Source organism: Crocodylus porosus, unplaced genomic scaffold (assembly GCF_001723895.1).
Source record: "Crocodylus porosus isolate Cpor-Errol unplaced genomic scaffold, CroPor_comp1, whole genome shotgun sequence".
NCBI lineage: Eukaryota > Metazoa > Chordata > Crocodylia > Crocodylidae > Crocodylus > Crocodylus porosus.
Genome location: NW_017728886.1, coordinates 187,529,210 through 187,542,714, shown reverse-complemented (window position 1 = coordinate 187,542,714; position 13,505 = coordinate 187,529,210). Strand labels below are relative to the sequence as shown.

The following is a 13,505-nucleotide window of genomic DNA, read 5'->3' as shown; positions in this document are numbered from 1 at the left end:
TTTCACTACAAAAAAAATGTGTAGGCAAATAAATTCAATTTTCAATTATTATTGCTTCTGGGTTTTTTTAAGGTTCTCTCAAACCTTGTTTTAAAAAATGGGGATGTAAGCTGCTTTTACAAAAGTACTCTAGGGCCATACACTACTTCACAGGGATATTGCACTACTGAAACTAACTCCTCAGGGTAACAACTGTGTTTGCATCTCATACATGCTGAGCATATTATATACTATTTAAAGATAATACCTATCATTGACCTCACTGCTACACTCTAATTTGCTACTTAATTATGGGTCTAAGCTTGAGATGATATGCCTTCCCACACTCCACTTTAGAAATAAATGTCTCCTTCCAAAGCATTTTAAAAACTTACTTCTGTACTTAATACCCCATTTTAGGGGTACCTGCCTTTTACACTGAACTCCTCAAATTACTTATCTGCATTTACTCTATGATGTATAAAATCAAAAAAACATTTTCATGCTTCTAAAAAAAAAAAAAAATAAGAAAAATTATAGCATTCCTTTTCAGAAAACACATTTCTCCAGTAATTTACCAAAGAATAAAATTCCATCACCAACTAGTTCAATACTTAAGCTATGAAGTGACTGGAATATAACAATGTGAAGAAATGCAAATTCACAAAACACAAAATATTAATTGGAAAAGGGTTATCAACTCCTTTTAATAATTTCGCAATTACTAGTTTGTGCACAAACTAGTTGTCCCCACAAAATGACATGCCACATTACTAAAGAACTACATACAAATCTGATGCTTACTCCTGCATCCAACGTCTCTTCCAGGTTGAAACCTAATTAGTCATTTAGCTTTTAATTATTCTTGGAAGAAATTGGTAGCCTGGCTGTTCAACAGTACAGTCATCCATATAAGGAACATTCAGGTATTTTGTGCAAATATGACATCAAACTTAAGTTATTATTACACTATGAATGAAGCTCTCTTCGTAAGCTGCCTCAAGACTGTTGACACTTTGTAAAGACAAATGAAATACCCACCAAGTAGACCTCAAGGAGCTGACTAAAGCCATAATTATAGCCATTTCAGAAATCTTACAGTCTATTTTGGTTTCTGTTTGATATCCAGAAAAAACTGGCTAAGTGTCAGAGACAATGTCTGACTTTTTTAAGCAACCTCAATCAAGGAGGTTCAGAATCTCTGGCAAAAGTCTGAAGCCAATTAGTGTGCAACAATCCAGCCAACTTATACACACTAAACTACCAAGATTGTCTGCTTACCAGAACTGCAGCTTTTTACACACTTCATTCATCTTATTTTTCCTCATCTTAGCACCACACTTCTTCATTTAAAAAATAAGTGTATGGCATTTAATTTTAGTGCAGTTTTATACATTTTTAAAAAGCTCAACATTCTCATTTTGTACCTATTGCTGTTCCTTCACTCATACATCAGAGCAGTCTTCACAGAACACATTATGCCTATTAAAAATTTACTGTACAATCATATTCTCATAGAAAAATAAAACAGGCAAATTCTTAAATATCTAAACTTAAGCTACATACTACTTTCCTATCATTCAATACTTGATATCCAAAACTTAGAATTAGACTGATTTGACCAAATTAAAGAACTTAAAAGAACGCATTCAGAAATAAACATGGATCGAATAAAGAATATCACTGACATCAAGAGATTACAATCTTGCACATTCAATGCAACTAAATATATCAGATCAAGAATAACTGTATCAGAGTACAGCTATGCTTATCTTAACTTATAAACTTGAAAAATCCTCAGTAAGAGATTATCAAGATGAAAGCTGTACTATAATTATAACACAGTATGCATCTAATGCCTGTGACCAAATGGTGATGTACCTAAACTGGCAATTTTTTATGAGCCACCCAAGCTGGTACAGCATTGTTCTGTTAATTCTATTCAAAGTGACAGCCCAAATAAATCAGGGGCTGGGGAGAGGGAAGTTGGGAGGCAGAGGTAGGATAGCAGGGAGGAGGGGAGTGGAACATTTCTCAAATTTCATTCCCTGATACTCAGATGTTTTAACCCTCCCTACTGGTGAAAGTCAGAAAAAGGAGCTCAGGCTATTGTGGGGTCAATTCTAAATACCTCACTGAAGAATGTTAATCAAAAAGCTTCTTCTTCAAGAAGACAGACCTCAATTTTAAGAATCAAGATACTGCTTTACTAACTCAACTACCACTAGGATCAAAAGTAATTAATTTTGTGAAAGATTACTCAAAGTCATGACAGAACTTCTCTAGTAATGTCTAGAAATCTTGTGCCTTATCTCCAAGTCTGTTTAGTTTCTAGCTATTAGCCTGCCTGGGGTCATAGGGCACTGGCCTTCTTTAAAGCACTAAAGCATTAAAATGAGAAAAATACACACACAGCAGCTTTAACAGCTTAGAGTAGGAGATGGAAAAAATGTGTAGGCCAAATCTTAGATCAATTAGGTTTAATACCACTAAAGGTCCCTTTATATGTGCAGGGATCCTAATACATGATCCACACAATTGCACATCCTGTCATGCCACATGTACATGGCAGGAAGCACAATTGTAAGATCCAGCATAAGATCATATCACACCTTATTTCCCAGTACAAGGGGAGCCCATGATTGCTGTCCTGGGCTCCACTACACCAGCAAATAACAAGCTCCCACAGCTGTAAGTCTCCCAGTTGATGGAACTCAGCCCCAGCTGCACCCCAGATATGTATGTGGTGCATTTATGGTTGAGTCACAGGAGTCTCAGCCCTGGCAGCTGTGGGGTGCACCCCCATGGCTGGGACATCACAGCAGTTGCTGTCTCCCAACCGCAGAGACACAGGCTAGAGGAGCAAAGTAAAGCTGGACAGAAACCAGCAATAGTTATTACACATTTCTGATATCTGGTTGGACCTGTTTTTAAGGTGCCATAGTTAAATTTGCCAGTCTAAATTAATTGTGCAATTAACTAGGTAACTGCACAACAGATGAAACATGTAGAAAAGATCTAATAATGTGTTGACATATTTGAAAACTCTAGCAGAATATATATACATGGCTGCTCTTGAAGAGGTTTGCCTGCTAAGGCTTAGAACTTGGCATGGAGTCTAGTGCAAGGGTTGTACAGGGCACCCAGTTGCCTCCAACACCCACTTGGTAACAACTGTCCAGAAATCTTTTTCGTAAGTTTTCTACAATATTATTTGCTTTTTAGATGCCTTTTTGCCTTAAGTCTTCCCAAATAGGATCAGCTAACCAAATGATGAGCATGCTTGTCAGCAAAGATAAGGAAGGAGACAAACAGTCTAGAATACTATAACAACAGGTGAGAGATTCCTTAAAGAAGCTAGATGCTTTCAAAGTTGGCAGGGCTGAATGGGATACATACTAAGTGTAGTGAAGAAATTGGCTGAGGTATTTTCAGAGCCACTGGCTAACCTCTTTGAGAACTCACAGGTGACTGGAAAAGGGCAAATATAATGCTCTTCTTTAAGAAAGGGAAGAAGGATGTTCATGGAACTACAGACCGGTCAGCCTAAGCTCAATACTTGCAAAGATCACAAGGCAGGTTCTCAAGGAATCTCCTTTGAAGCACCTAAAAGAACAAGGTGATCAGCTGGGAACCTGGTTTTCTCTATTTAAGAACTGCAAATTCTAATTAAAAATCCCAAATCCGCATTTTTCTGTGATTAAAACAAAATGCCACTATATACATACGTATCAGTTAAATGCAATGTTTTATTGATATATTTACCATTTTAAAGCAATTTGGAACCCTACCAGTGCCCGAATCACTATGGGTAACTATACATGTCCGGACAGGCTCCTCCAACACGCTGTAATTACAACCTCGGATCAGACTTGATGGTAGTTATTGCGCTATAAAATACTCCAGGCGTCACATGCATCAGCATCCCTGCCGTGAAAAATGGCGACAGGGGTGTTTTTAATTAAAACTTGTTCAACGAGCTGTAGTTAAAGCACCCCCGCTGCCATTTTTCAGTACAGGGATGCTGATACACATAACTTGCCAGGCTTTTTAATCAGAGTGGCTCTTAGAGCTGCTCTAATTAAAGCACCCCTTCTTCCCCTGAGCACATCTGTAAACATACTATTATAAAATAAATTCTAAATACCTATAAACTTTGGTATTTGATATTGAGTTTATCGTGGAAAATCAGAGTTCCCCCTTCACTCACCAGGACACAGATCCAGCTGTGGCTGTCCCCCCCACATTTACTTTCTGGTGCTGAGCAGCCCCAATGTGCTGGTGCCCTGCCCATGCCATTTCCCCTCACTCCAGACCTAAAGCCCCCCACCCCTGCTGGTGCCTTTCACTCCTGACCCACAGCCCCCTGGGCCCTGCCAGTGCCCCTCATTCTCCACCCACAGCCCTGTAGGTGCCCCTCACTCCCCATTTACAGACCCCCCCCAACCCTGCTGGGGTCACTCCGCAACCACAGCCCCCCAAACTTCTAGCCCTGCCAGAGTGGGCCCCCAGCTGCCAGGGCTATGGGGCCAAGGACCTGGGTCTGCAGCCCCTGGCGCCCTCCAGCAGCGCCTGAACCGTGGCTGTCACCAGTGGGAAGCAGCAGCTGCTGCGGTGGAGCAAAGCCCGGCTCCCCCTCCACCATAGACGGTACAGCTGGAGCAGAGCCCGTGGGGGGCAGGCACATGTGGACTGCCTGCTGCGGGCTTGGGGCTCCCCACCCTGCCACCCTCCCCTCAGGGCCTCAACAGCCCAGCAGGAAGGACCCAGTGCAGCAGGGCACACAGGGCCAGGCAGGGAAGCTCACTGCCACCACTGGGAGCTCCACGCCACCATGATGAAGTTCCCCCTGCCCACTTAGTAGCAGCGAGGGGCATAACTCCACACTGCCATCTCCACTACTGCTGGGTGGCCAGGGGATGCCTCACCATGGTGGCGTGGAGCTCCGCACTCTGCCCTGGCACACCAAGTCCTGCCTGCTAGACTACGGAGGCAGGGAGTGCCGAGTCTGCAGTGAGAAACCTGCATCCACCCTACACACAAATCTGGGGGCTGCGTGCCTCCTATGGCCACCCCTGGGAGTACATGCAGTGGCAGGGAGCCAGGCCTCTTGCCTGACCCCCTGGATGAGCTGCCCACAGCCCCATCCTGCTGCCTGCAGCTGTACATTCCAGTCACAGGCCACAAGTCCCATATACTGCCCCAGCTAGGCAGCAGCCCCAGCCCAAGACTTAGTCCTAGCTCTGCCCAACTCCTTCCCTCCCTCACTACGGAGGCCTCAATTCCCCTCTCTCCCCGCCCCGCCCCCCAAAGACTTACTTGTGGGGAGCCGCTCTTCAGGCTGCCTGGCAGCCATGTGGATGTGTGAATGAGCACATGCACACAGCAATCCCTGCCTGACCACCCTCTCCCATTCTCCCCAGCCTGCAAGGGGAAACCCTGTTTTCTGAGTTTTTCTCCTTAAAATGAGAAAATCCAGGTTTTACTATGTTTTTCCACTACGAACAGAAAACCCGGATACCTGGCGATCAAGAACAGCCCACACAGATTCACCAAAAACAAGTCATGCCTAACCACTTGATTTCCTTCTATAATAAGGTGAACCTCAGGGCATGTGGGGGAGCAGTGGATGTGACATGCATTGACTTAAACAAGGCTTTTGACACCATCTCCCATAACATTCTCATTAACAAACTAAGGAAATACAGATTAGGGGAAGTACTGTAACATGGATATATAACTGTCTGGATCATCATGCATAACACATAGTCATTAATGTCTCAATGTCTAGTTGGGAGGAAGTATCAAGTGAGCTTCCTCAGAGATCTGTCCTGGGTACAGTATTGTTCAACACCTTCATAAATGATCTGTATAATGGGATCAAGTGAATGCTTGGCAGATCTGCAAACGATACCAAGTTAGGTGGAGTTGCAGATGCTCTGAAGGTTAGGACTGGGATCCAGAATGACCCGGAGACTGGAAAGGTGAACCACAATCAATCAGCTGAAATTCAATATGGACAAGAGCAAAGTCCTGGACTTGAGATTGAATAACTGCATGCACAAATACAGACCGCCTAGAATGCAGTACTGCAGAGAAACAGTCGGGGGTTCCAATGAACCATAAAGCTGAATGTGAGGCAACGGTGTACTCCTGGGGCAAAACACACAAGAGCATACTGGGCACTATTAACAGCAAATCAAGGCAAGTGATTCTTCCATTCTGGTTGGCGCTGGTGAGGCCTCCTCATGCAGTACTGGGTCCAGTTTTGGGCCTCACACTTCAAGAAGGATGTGGACAGATTGGTAAGAACCCAGCAGAGAGTAACAAAAATGATTAGAGGCCTAGAAAGCAACACTTAGGAGAAAAGAGTGAAAGAACTACGGTTATTTATTCCGGAAGAGAGAAGACTGAGAGCGGATTTGGTAAGTCTTCAAATGCCTGCCAGGCCATTACAGAGAGGATGGAAATGGACTTTTCTCTAAGGCCACAAGAGACAAGACTAGGAGCAATGGCTTTTAAGATGCAGCAGAGGAAATCTGGGTTGGAGATTAAGAAGAACTTTCTCACTATGATGGCTGTCAAGAAGTGGTATAGGCTGCCTAGAGAGATGGTGAAATCTCCACCCCTGCAGATTTTCCAGAGAAGGTTAGCCAGACATTTAGCTGGGATGGTTTAGGCAGGAATGATCCTGCCCTGAGCTCATGAGGTCTCTTCTAGTGCTGTTTTCCTATGAACCTGCTCATGAGATCCCTCCCAGCCCCATATTCCTATGATCCAAACAACTGAATGAAATGCTCTATATTTAGCAAAAAGATGAACCCTTCATTCTGATACACTGGCACACTTTTGTTTGTCACCTTGAGGCTTGATTATTGCAGTGTTCCCTATATAAGGTTACAGCTTCAAGGCACGTGGAAACTGCAGCTAATACAGATTAAGATGGCCTACTTAAGCAAAGTTTGTCAGTATGTTTGTATCATGCCTCTGGTTTTAGGTGGTTTGTGCTTGCTAAAGCTAGGTTGCTACATCCAGAAGGACACTAACAATAGGGCAATGAAATCACCTGAACAATGAAGGGAGCAATTGTGAACACAATTTATAGGACTTTCAAAGAAACTGAACCTAGACTAACAGCATTTTGGCAAGAGATAAGAAACCATGGAACTTCCAGCACTAAATGCAACTTTTTTTCCTTGTTTCCATTAATATCTTCTTATACAGGTATATAAAACATCCACCCACTCTTGCAATAACCCATCAAACTCCTAACTCAAACTATTTTTTGCATTAACAAAGCAAAATACTATTTTTTGCATTTTGCATAAAGCATTTAATTTCTTTTTAAATGCTTAGTAAGTAATTTATTATATTCAGAAAAGATTAACATACCAACCAAATTTAACCATTCCTCTCCTATAGCAGTGGTACCTAGTTACCACTTAAAGGTTCATGTATTTATATTTGGGACTGTCTTCCTCTGTCATTTAAATACAGAAAGGGTTCTGCATACTCTAAGAACCATCATTTTAGAGCTGATTCTGATTTATTATTGCAATCTAACTGATTATAGTAATCAAACCGCAAAGACTACTTTGCAGTTTGAGTAAGCTCAGCAGACATGAGCAAGTGCACCAGAATCTATATCCAAAGAAAGAATCTACCTTATTGCCAAATACAGACAGTTTGATTTAACTGTTTGGCTACTATAGCAAGGAGTACCCTCAAATTTATAAATGGACAGCAAGTGATTTCTGGACAGTTGCTACCAAATGCGTTTCCACAAGCATGTATTCTAATATTGAGGAGAAAACCTACGGGAACAGTTAGCTTTTCACTGTGGGAACAGATAGCTTCATCGTACCAATAAGTGAAACAAAAATAAGTTTCACTGAGCTGCATACTGATTTGACCCTAATTCCAGATAATTACAGTACATAATATCGATGGGATGAACCCGTGTGTCCAGTACCACACCCTCAAAGGGCTTGGTCTCCTGGAAAAATGGGGAGAAAATGGTACTGTTCAGTGACTGATTTATTAAGAAATCATATTTCCAACATAGATGCAAATGTTTTCAAAACAGCATATTAAAATCCTGATTGAATCCTAGAAGCATTTCCTTAGATGCTACAACTATAAGCAGAGTAGAAAAATCTAGTGGTGTCATTTATCCTATTGAGTACAGCATCATTTCTACTTATCTACCTCCTCTGGTTTAATGCGCCACTCATAAATATAGCTATAAGTGGCATTATGTAGTTTTGTGTTTATTATATGAAAATCAACATTGCTGTTTACAATGCCTTTTCTAATAATCCACCCTAACAACTCAGCTGAAAGAAAGTCCCTGCATCAGTAGAGGTGCCTTGTTTTTCCAAATTCAATGAGCTGAAAATCGGTGGAATAATTTTGGAATCGCAAAAGGAAATAAGTGTCTGAATATGAAATTACTAAGAACTGTTGTCCTGACAATTCTGGAAAAGTCATTTATCCATAAGGTAAACAATGATATAATGAAAACGCTCCATACAGCTCATTTAAACTGAGCAATAAACCAAGCATTAGAAAAACTATATTTAACTGTAGATTAGAAAAAGTATGCTGTAACTGAGCACAACAAATAATGCCTGAAATGAACAATTATAGAATTAACTGCTGTGAAGGCAAAATCCCAGATCTACCACAGAAAGTGTTCAATTATACATTTTTTGTGTTGGATGAAAGTAAACGTATCACCCCAATGGCTACTTAAATACAGTCATAAATTCAACAACGATTATTTTATAGCTACATGATGCTTTTACTGAAGAAATACTGACCAAAGCTGATGAAACCAATGACTGAAATAACCATCATACAAGCGGGCAGAATTAAGGGTGCTCATGTAACTGCATCCATGGTATAATCTGAACCAAGGGCCTAATTCTTAAGTGTACTATAAAGCCTTGGAAATTCTTTAGAAGTTAAATCAGGCCAACAAATGACTTTTCTCACTAGGTACACACCCTGTGTTGCTAAAAAAATGAAAGATGTGTAAGTGAATTTGCAACCAAGCTTGCAACCCCATTCCTACAGACCCTCCACCACTCACTATGCAACACTGTAAATATCCCCATTAACTATGTACATGTCAGTCAGACAGAATACACATACCTTCCTTCCTTCAACAGATTAGTAAATACTTTTTATCAGTCACTGTAACTGTACTTTGCATTTAAATAAAACCTCCCTGCTTCCAAATAGAATTCCCACTTGAACACTCAAGGCTTTTAATAAGGGTTAACCCCCTTCAAAATTCCAAAGTTCTATGCCTCAGGTGTTTCAACTGGAAAACTTAAAAAATAGCACAAAACCAAGAGTAAAGAAAAGTGACTTGAAGAATATTTCCTTCCCCCTTCAAGCTTCCCTTCATATAGTCAAACAGCTGGAGCATTTTTCTAATAAATCTGCCCTAAAAACAGTACTTTGAGGCAGAAGTACATCAGGATACCTTTCAACTTTCCAGAAGTTATGAGCAACTGAAAATGACATAGGAATGGGACTGCTGTTTGACAACTATAAGTTTCCTTAACCTTAATACTACAAATCCCTTCCTCCCCCAGATGATTTTTAGCAAACATTATACAATCAGAAACAAAAACACTTACCTGGGATTTCCCCTTAGTGCAGCATGATGGAGAGCATTAAATCCATTGTTGTTTGTAATAGTTACATCTGCCCCAGCCTCCAACAGTACAGCCAGGATGTCATCACGCTTTTTACTTATAGCATCATGGAGTGGAGTATCCCCTTCAGAATCCTAAAAACAAAATTGGTTTCCCATGAATCTCTATCTTCAGAAGAGCTGAAGGAAAAAAAAATGCCTTGAACAACACTAGGAGTCTCAAATGAAATACAGTTCATTAATGCCATTTCTATCATTTGAATTAATTCCAGTCTATTACCAAATATTTTTATCTTCATGTCTGAGATATACTGTGTTCTTTAAAAAAAAAAAAAGAAAAAGAAAAAAATCAGAAAAAAACCTCATCCAGTGAAAAGTGCATCAACAAGGCAAAATAACAGATTCCCCACATGACAAGCTTTTAGAAAGAAATAATTTAAGGGAAGTATACCATTTTTCAGTTAGCAAAAGGCTACTTTCCTAGTACTTGATAATATAAAGTGCCAGAGATGGTTCTCTGAAACAAATTAGGAATGTACATTTATCTTATCTTACCTGTTTTACTTCTAATAAATCCAAATTAAGTGAAAAAAACATTTATTCCATCCCAGAAGAAATTTGTACAAAATATATTAAAAACTTAAAAATTTAAGTAAAATGCACAGTTTTGGAATGTCTATATGAACACATAGTTTAAAGGCGAGTTTATGCTGTTGTTGCATAACCACAAACTCTCTGGATTTAGGCACAAGGTGATATCCCGGCCACTTCTGAAAATAAATAAGTAAGTGTTTTGTCATTAACTTAAATGGAACCAGAATTTCATTTGTGTGTTAGCAGTCCACCATACTCTGAAAAGGATCTCTCAGTATTTGTACTGTTAGAATGGCATACATACAAAGCTGTAATGTTCCAAAAGTGGAAAAATGTCTTGTGCAAACTGGCATAAAACGACCTGCAAATGGAATGAATAAGATATTTTTTCAAATGATCAAACTCCTCACATTTACTGTATACAGACTAAAGTGTATTTTTCATCGCATGATGATTTGGCTAACACTACGGGTCTACTTTCTACATTTCAAGAGAAGATGCAACTCCATATATATCTCCTGCACTTTCATCTACTTCAGTGAAATCAATTTCTTAATGATGACTGCAACTTCCTCTACACATGTGACATTATCTCAACAATTTTTATAGCAATAAGCAGACAAGGTTTTTTGGGTAAATGTGATATCTTTCAGTTTAGCAGACCACCTGAATAGTTGGAAAATTTTCCTTGCAAGCTTTTGGGTACAAACCTCCTTCTTCAGGCAGAGGGGGAATCTACAGTTGTGCTGTGGCCTCCTGGATGGGTTAGAAGCCAGTCTGCAGGAATACAGGCCAAGGACAATGCAACTATGTGGTAGTGAGGAATCAGAGGGGGTAAGAGACAATGGGGGGTGGGGGAGGGGGAAATAATGGCGTAAAGTAGCTGGTACATTGTAGAGGAGGTGCCTGAAGTTATGATGGCAGGCAGGTTATAAATGTGTCATAAATGTTTATATTTAGTCCATAATTTTCTGTAGACTGATTAAGTGAAGTTCGTAGGCTCATCTGCGACAAGTGTTTTGTAAATTCCCTGTGAGGATTATAACAAAGATTGGAGCAAGAGTGGTTTTCTTATGAGAAATGTGCCCCCACAGATAATTGGGTATTTTTGTCTTTGACAGATTTTCAGTGTGCGTTCATTCTGGTATGAAGTTGCTGTTTGGTTTCCCCTACAATTTTCCATCGGGGCCTTTAATGCACTGGATGAGATATGTTACATTTCTGGAGGTGCAGGTATAAGATCCAGGAATGGTATTGGTTCGGTTGTGGGATGTAGTTATTGTGGGAGTAGTGGAGATGTGTTGGCAGGTTTTACATTTCTTGCCCTGGCATGGACTGGATCCATTCGGTATGTTTTAGCCCACAGAAGTTTGCTTCTGGTGATGAGGTCGGTGAAGTTCAGTGCTTGTTTAAAGGCTAAGATAGATGGTTCTAGGAAGATCTCTTTAAGAACTGGGTCTTCTTCTAGTATGGGTTGCAATTGTTTGAAGGATTTTCTGTATAGGTTCCAAGGAAGGATAGTGTATCATAACTAATGGTGTGTGATTCATGGGGATTTTCTTTCTGTACTGCAGCAATTCTTCATGTGGTATCCAGGTGGCTCTTTCAAAAGTGTGATCTCTCTCTCTGGAAGATTGTCCTTGTTGAGTGAAAGCCCTTTTGAGATTTGTGAGGTGACAACTGCAGGTGTTTTCCTAACTGCAATTTCAGTGGTATCAGAGGGCTTGGTGGTCTATTACAGATTTCTTAGTATGTTTAGCATGATTGCTGGTTCTGTGTAGATATGTATGTTGGTCCATTGGTTTCTTGTATATGGTGGTTTGTGCTTTACCATTTTGGATATTGATCGTGTCTAAAAAAGAAACGTTGGTGCTAGAGTATTCAAGCGATATAGTCTGATGGAGGGGTGATGATTACTGAATTTGATGGAAATCAAATCAGAGATTGCAGGTTTTCAGTCCAAATGATGCATAGACCATCTATATATCTTAAGTATATGGGTCTGATAGTGTAGTCCTTGAGGAATTCTTCTTCCAGGCAGCCCATAAAAAGGTTGCATATTGTAGGGCCATTCTGGTGCCCACAACTGTGCCCATGTGCTGTGCTGGAGGAAGTACTGGTTACTGAAAGTGAAGTTGTTATATGTGAAAATGAGGTGTACAAGTTCAGTAGTATCTTTAGGTCTGTATTCTCAGTTGTAATCTTGCTCCCGTAGATATGTAAGATAGGTTTGGATGCCATCCTGGTGCGAGATGCTGGTATATAAGCTGGTAATATCCATGGTGGCTAAGAGGTTGTTGTTGGGAAGGTGGTCTATGTTTTTAAGATTCCATAAAAAGTTTGTTGCATCTTGGACAAAACTCACTCTTTGGGTGACAAGAGGTTTTAGGATGGATTCAATGAAACCTGGTATTTCCTCAGATAGGATTACATGGTTGGATATGATAGGTGTGCCCCGGTTCCCTTGCTTGTGGATTTTAGAAAGCATGCAATAAGTCCCTGGGTTGGGTAGTGGGGGGGAAATCAAGTTTTGTAGTTTTTCCTTGTAGTTCAGATGGAAATAGTTTTGAGTTTTAAGGTAACAAGGGGAGTTGGATCTTCCTCTAGTTTTTTTGTAGTAGATTGTGTCAGAGTAGCCTTTTGGCTTCTTTTATGTAGTCTTTGCTGTTAAGGATAACTATAGCTCCTCCTTTATCTTCTGGTTTATTATTATTTGGTGGTTGGACCTTAAGAGAGTCTATGGCTCTTTTCTCTGAGAGGGAGAGAGATTGTATGGTGGCAAGTGTTGTTGTTTTTTTCCCTGAAGCAGTCAATATAGCACTCAAGGTTTGGAATTTTGTCCACAGTGAGATGTCCAGTCTGATCGGTTTTTTGGGGTTATTTTTTCCCTGATGTTGTCAAAGGATGAAGTGTTGTTGGAAGCAGATTCATTTTGGTTGTGGAAATATTCTTTTAGGCAGAGTAGACAGAATAATTCTTCTAGTTCTCCACACTGTAGTATTTTATTAGGGTATTTTTTCCTAACAGAAATTCAGGCCTTTAGAGAGGACAGAATTTTCAGCTTTAGTAAGCATGTGCATGGAGAGATTGATAATATTTGAAGGTTAATTGGTTCTTTCAGTGACATCGAGTATGAAGCTGGAGTGCTGGTGTTGTTTCTGCTTCCTGGAGTAATTGGTTCCATATTTTTTATGTTGAATGGATGTTGTAGACAATCTTTGGCAGTCTCTTTGTATATATTGTACAAGGCATACCTCGGAGATAT

At 40.3% G+C, this 13,505-nt stretch overlaps 1 protein-coding gene across 4 annotated transcripts in view; it reads right to left on the bottom strand.

Annotated features, from left to right (window-relative positions):
• MIB1 (mindbomb E3 ubiquitin protein ligase 1) overlaps positions 1-13,505 on the bottom strand; it is a 115,126-nt gene that overhangs the window by 56,440 nt on the left and 45,181 nt on the right. For all 4 annotated transcript variants that reach the window (XM_019546909.1, XM_019546918.1, XM_019546924.1 and 1 more), the window contains exon 12: positions 9,630-9,781. In XM_019546909.1, the coding sequence (XP_019402454.1) occupies positions 9,630-9,781 (152 nt within the window). The remainder of the gene's footprint in view (positions 1-9,629; positions 9,782-13,505) is intronic.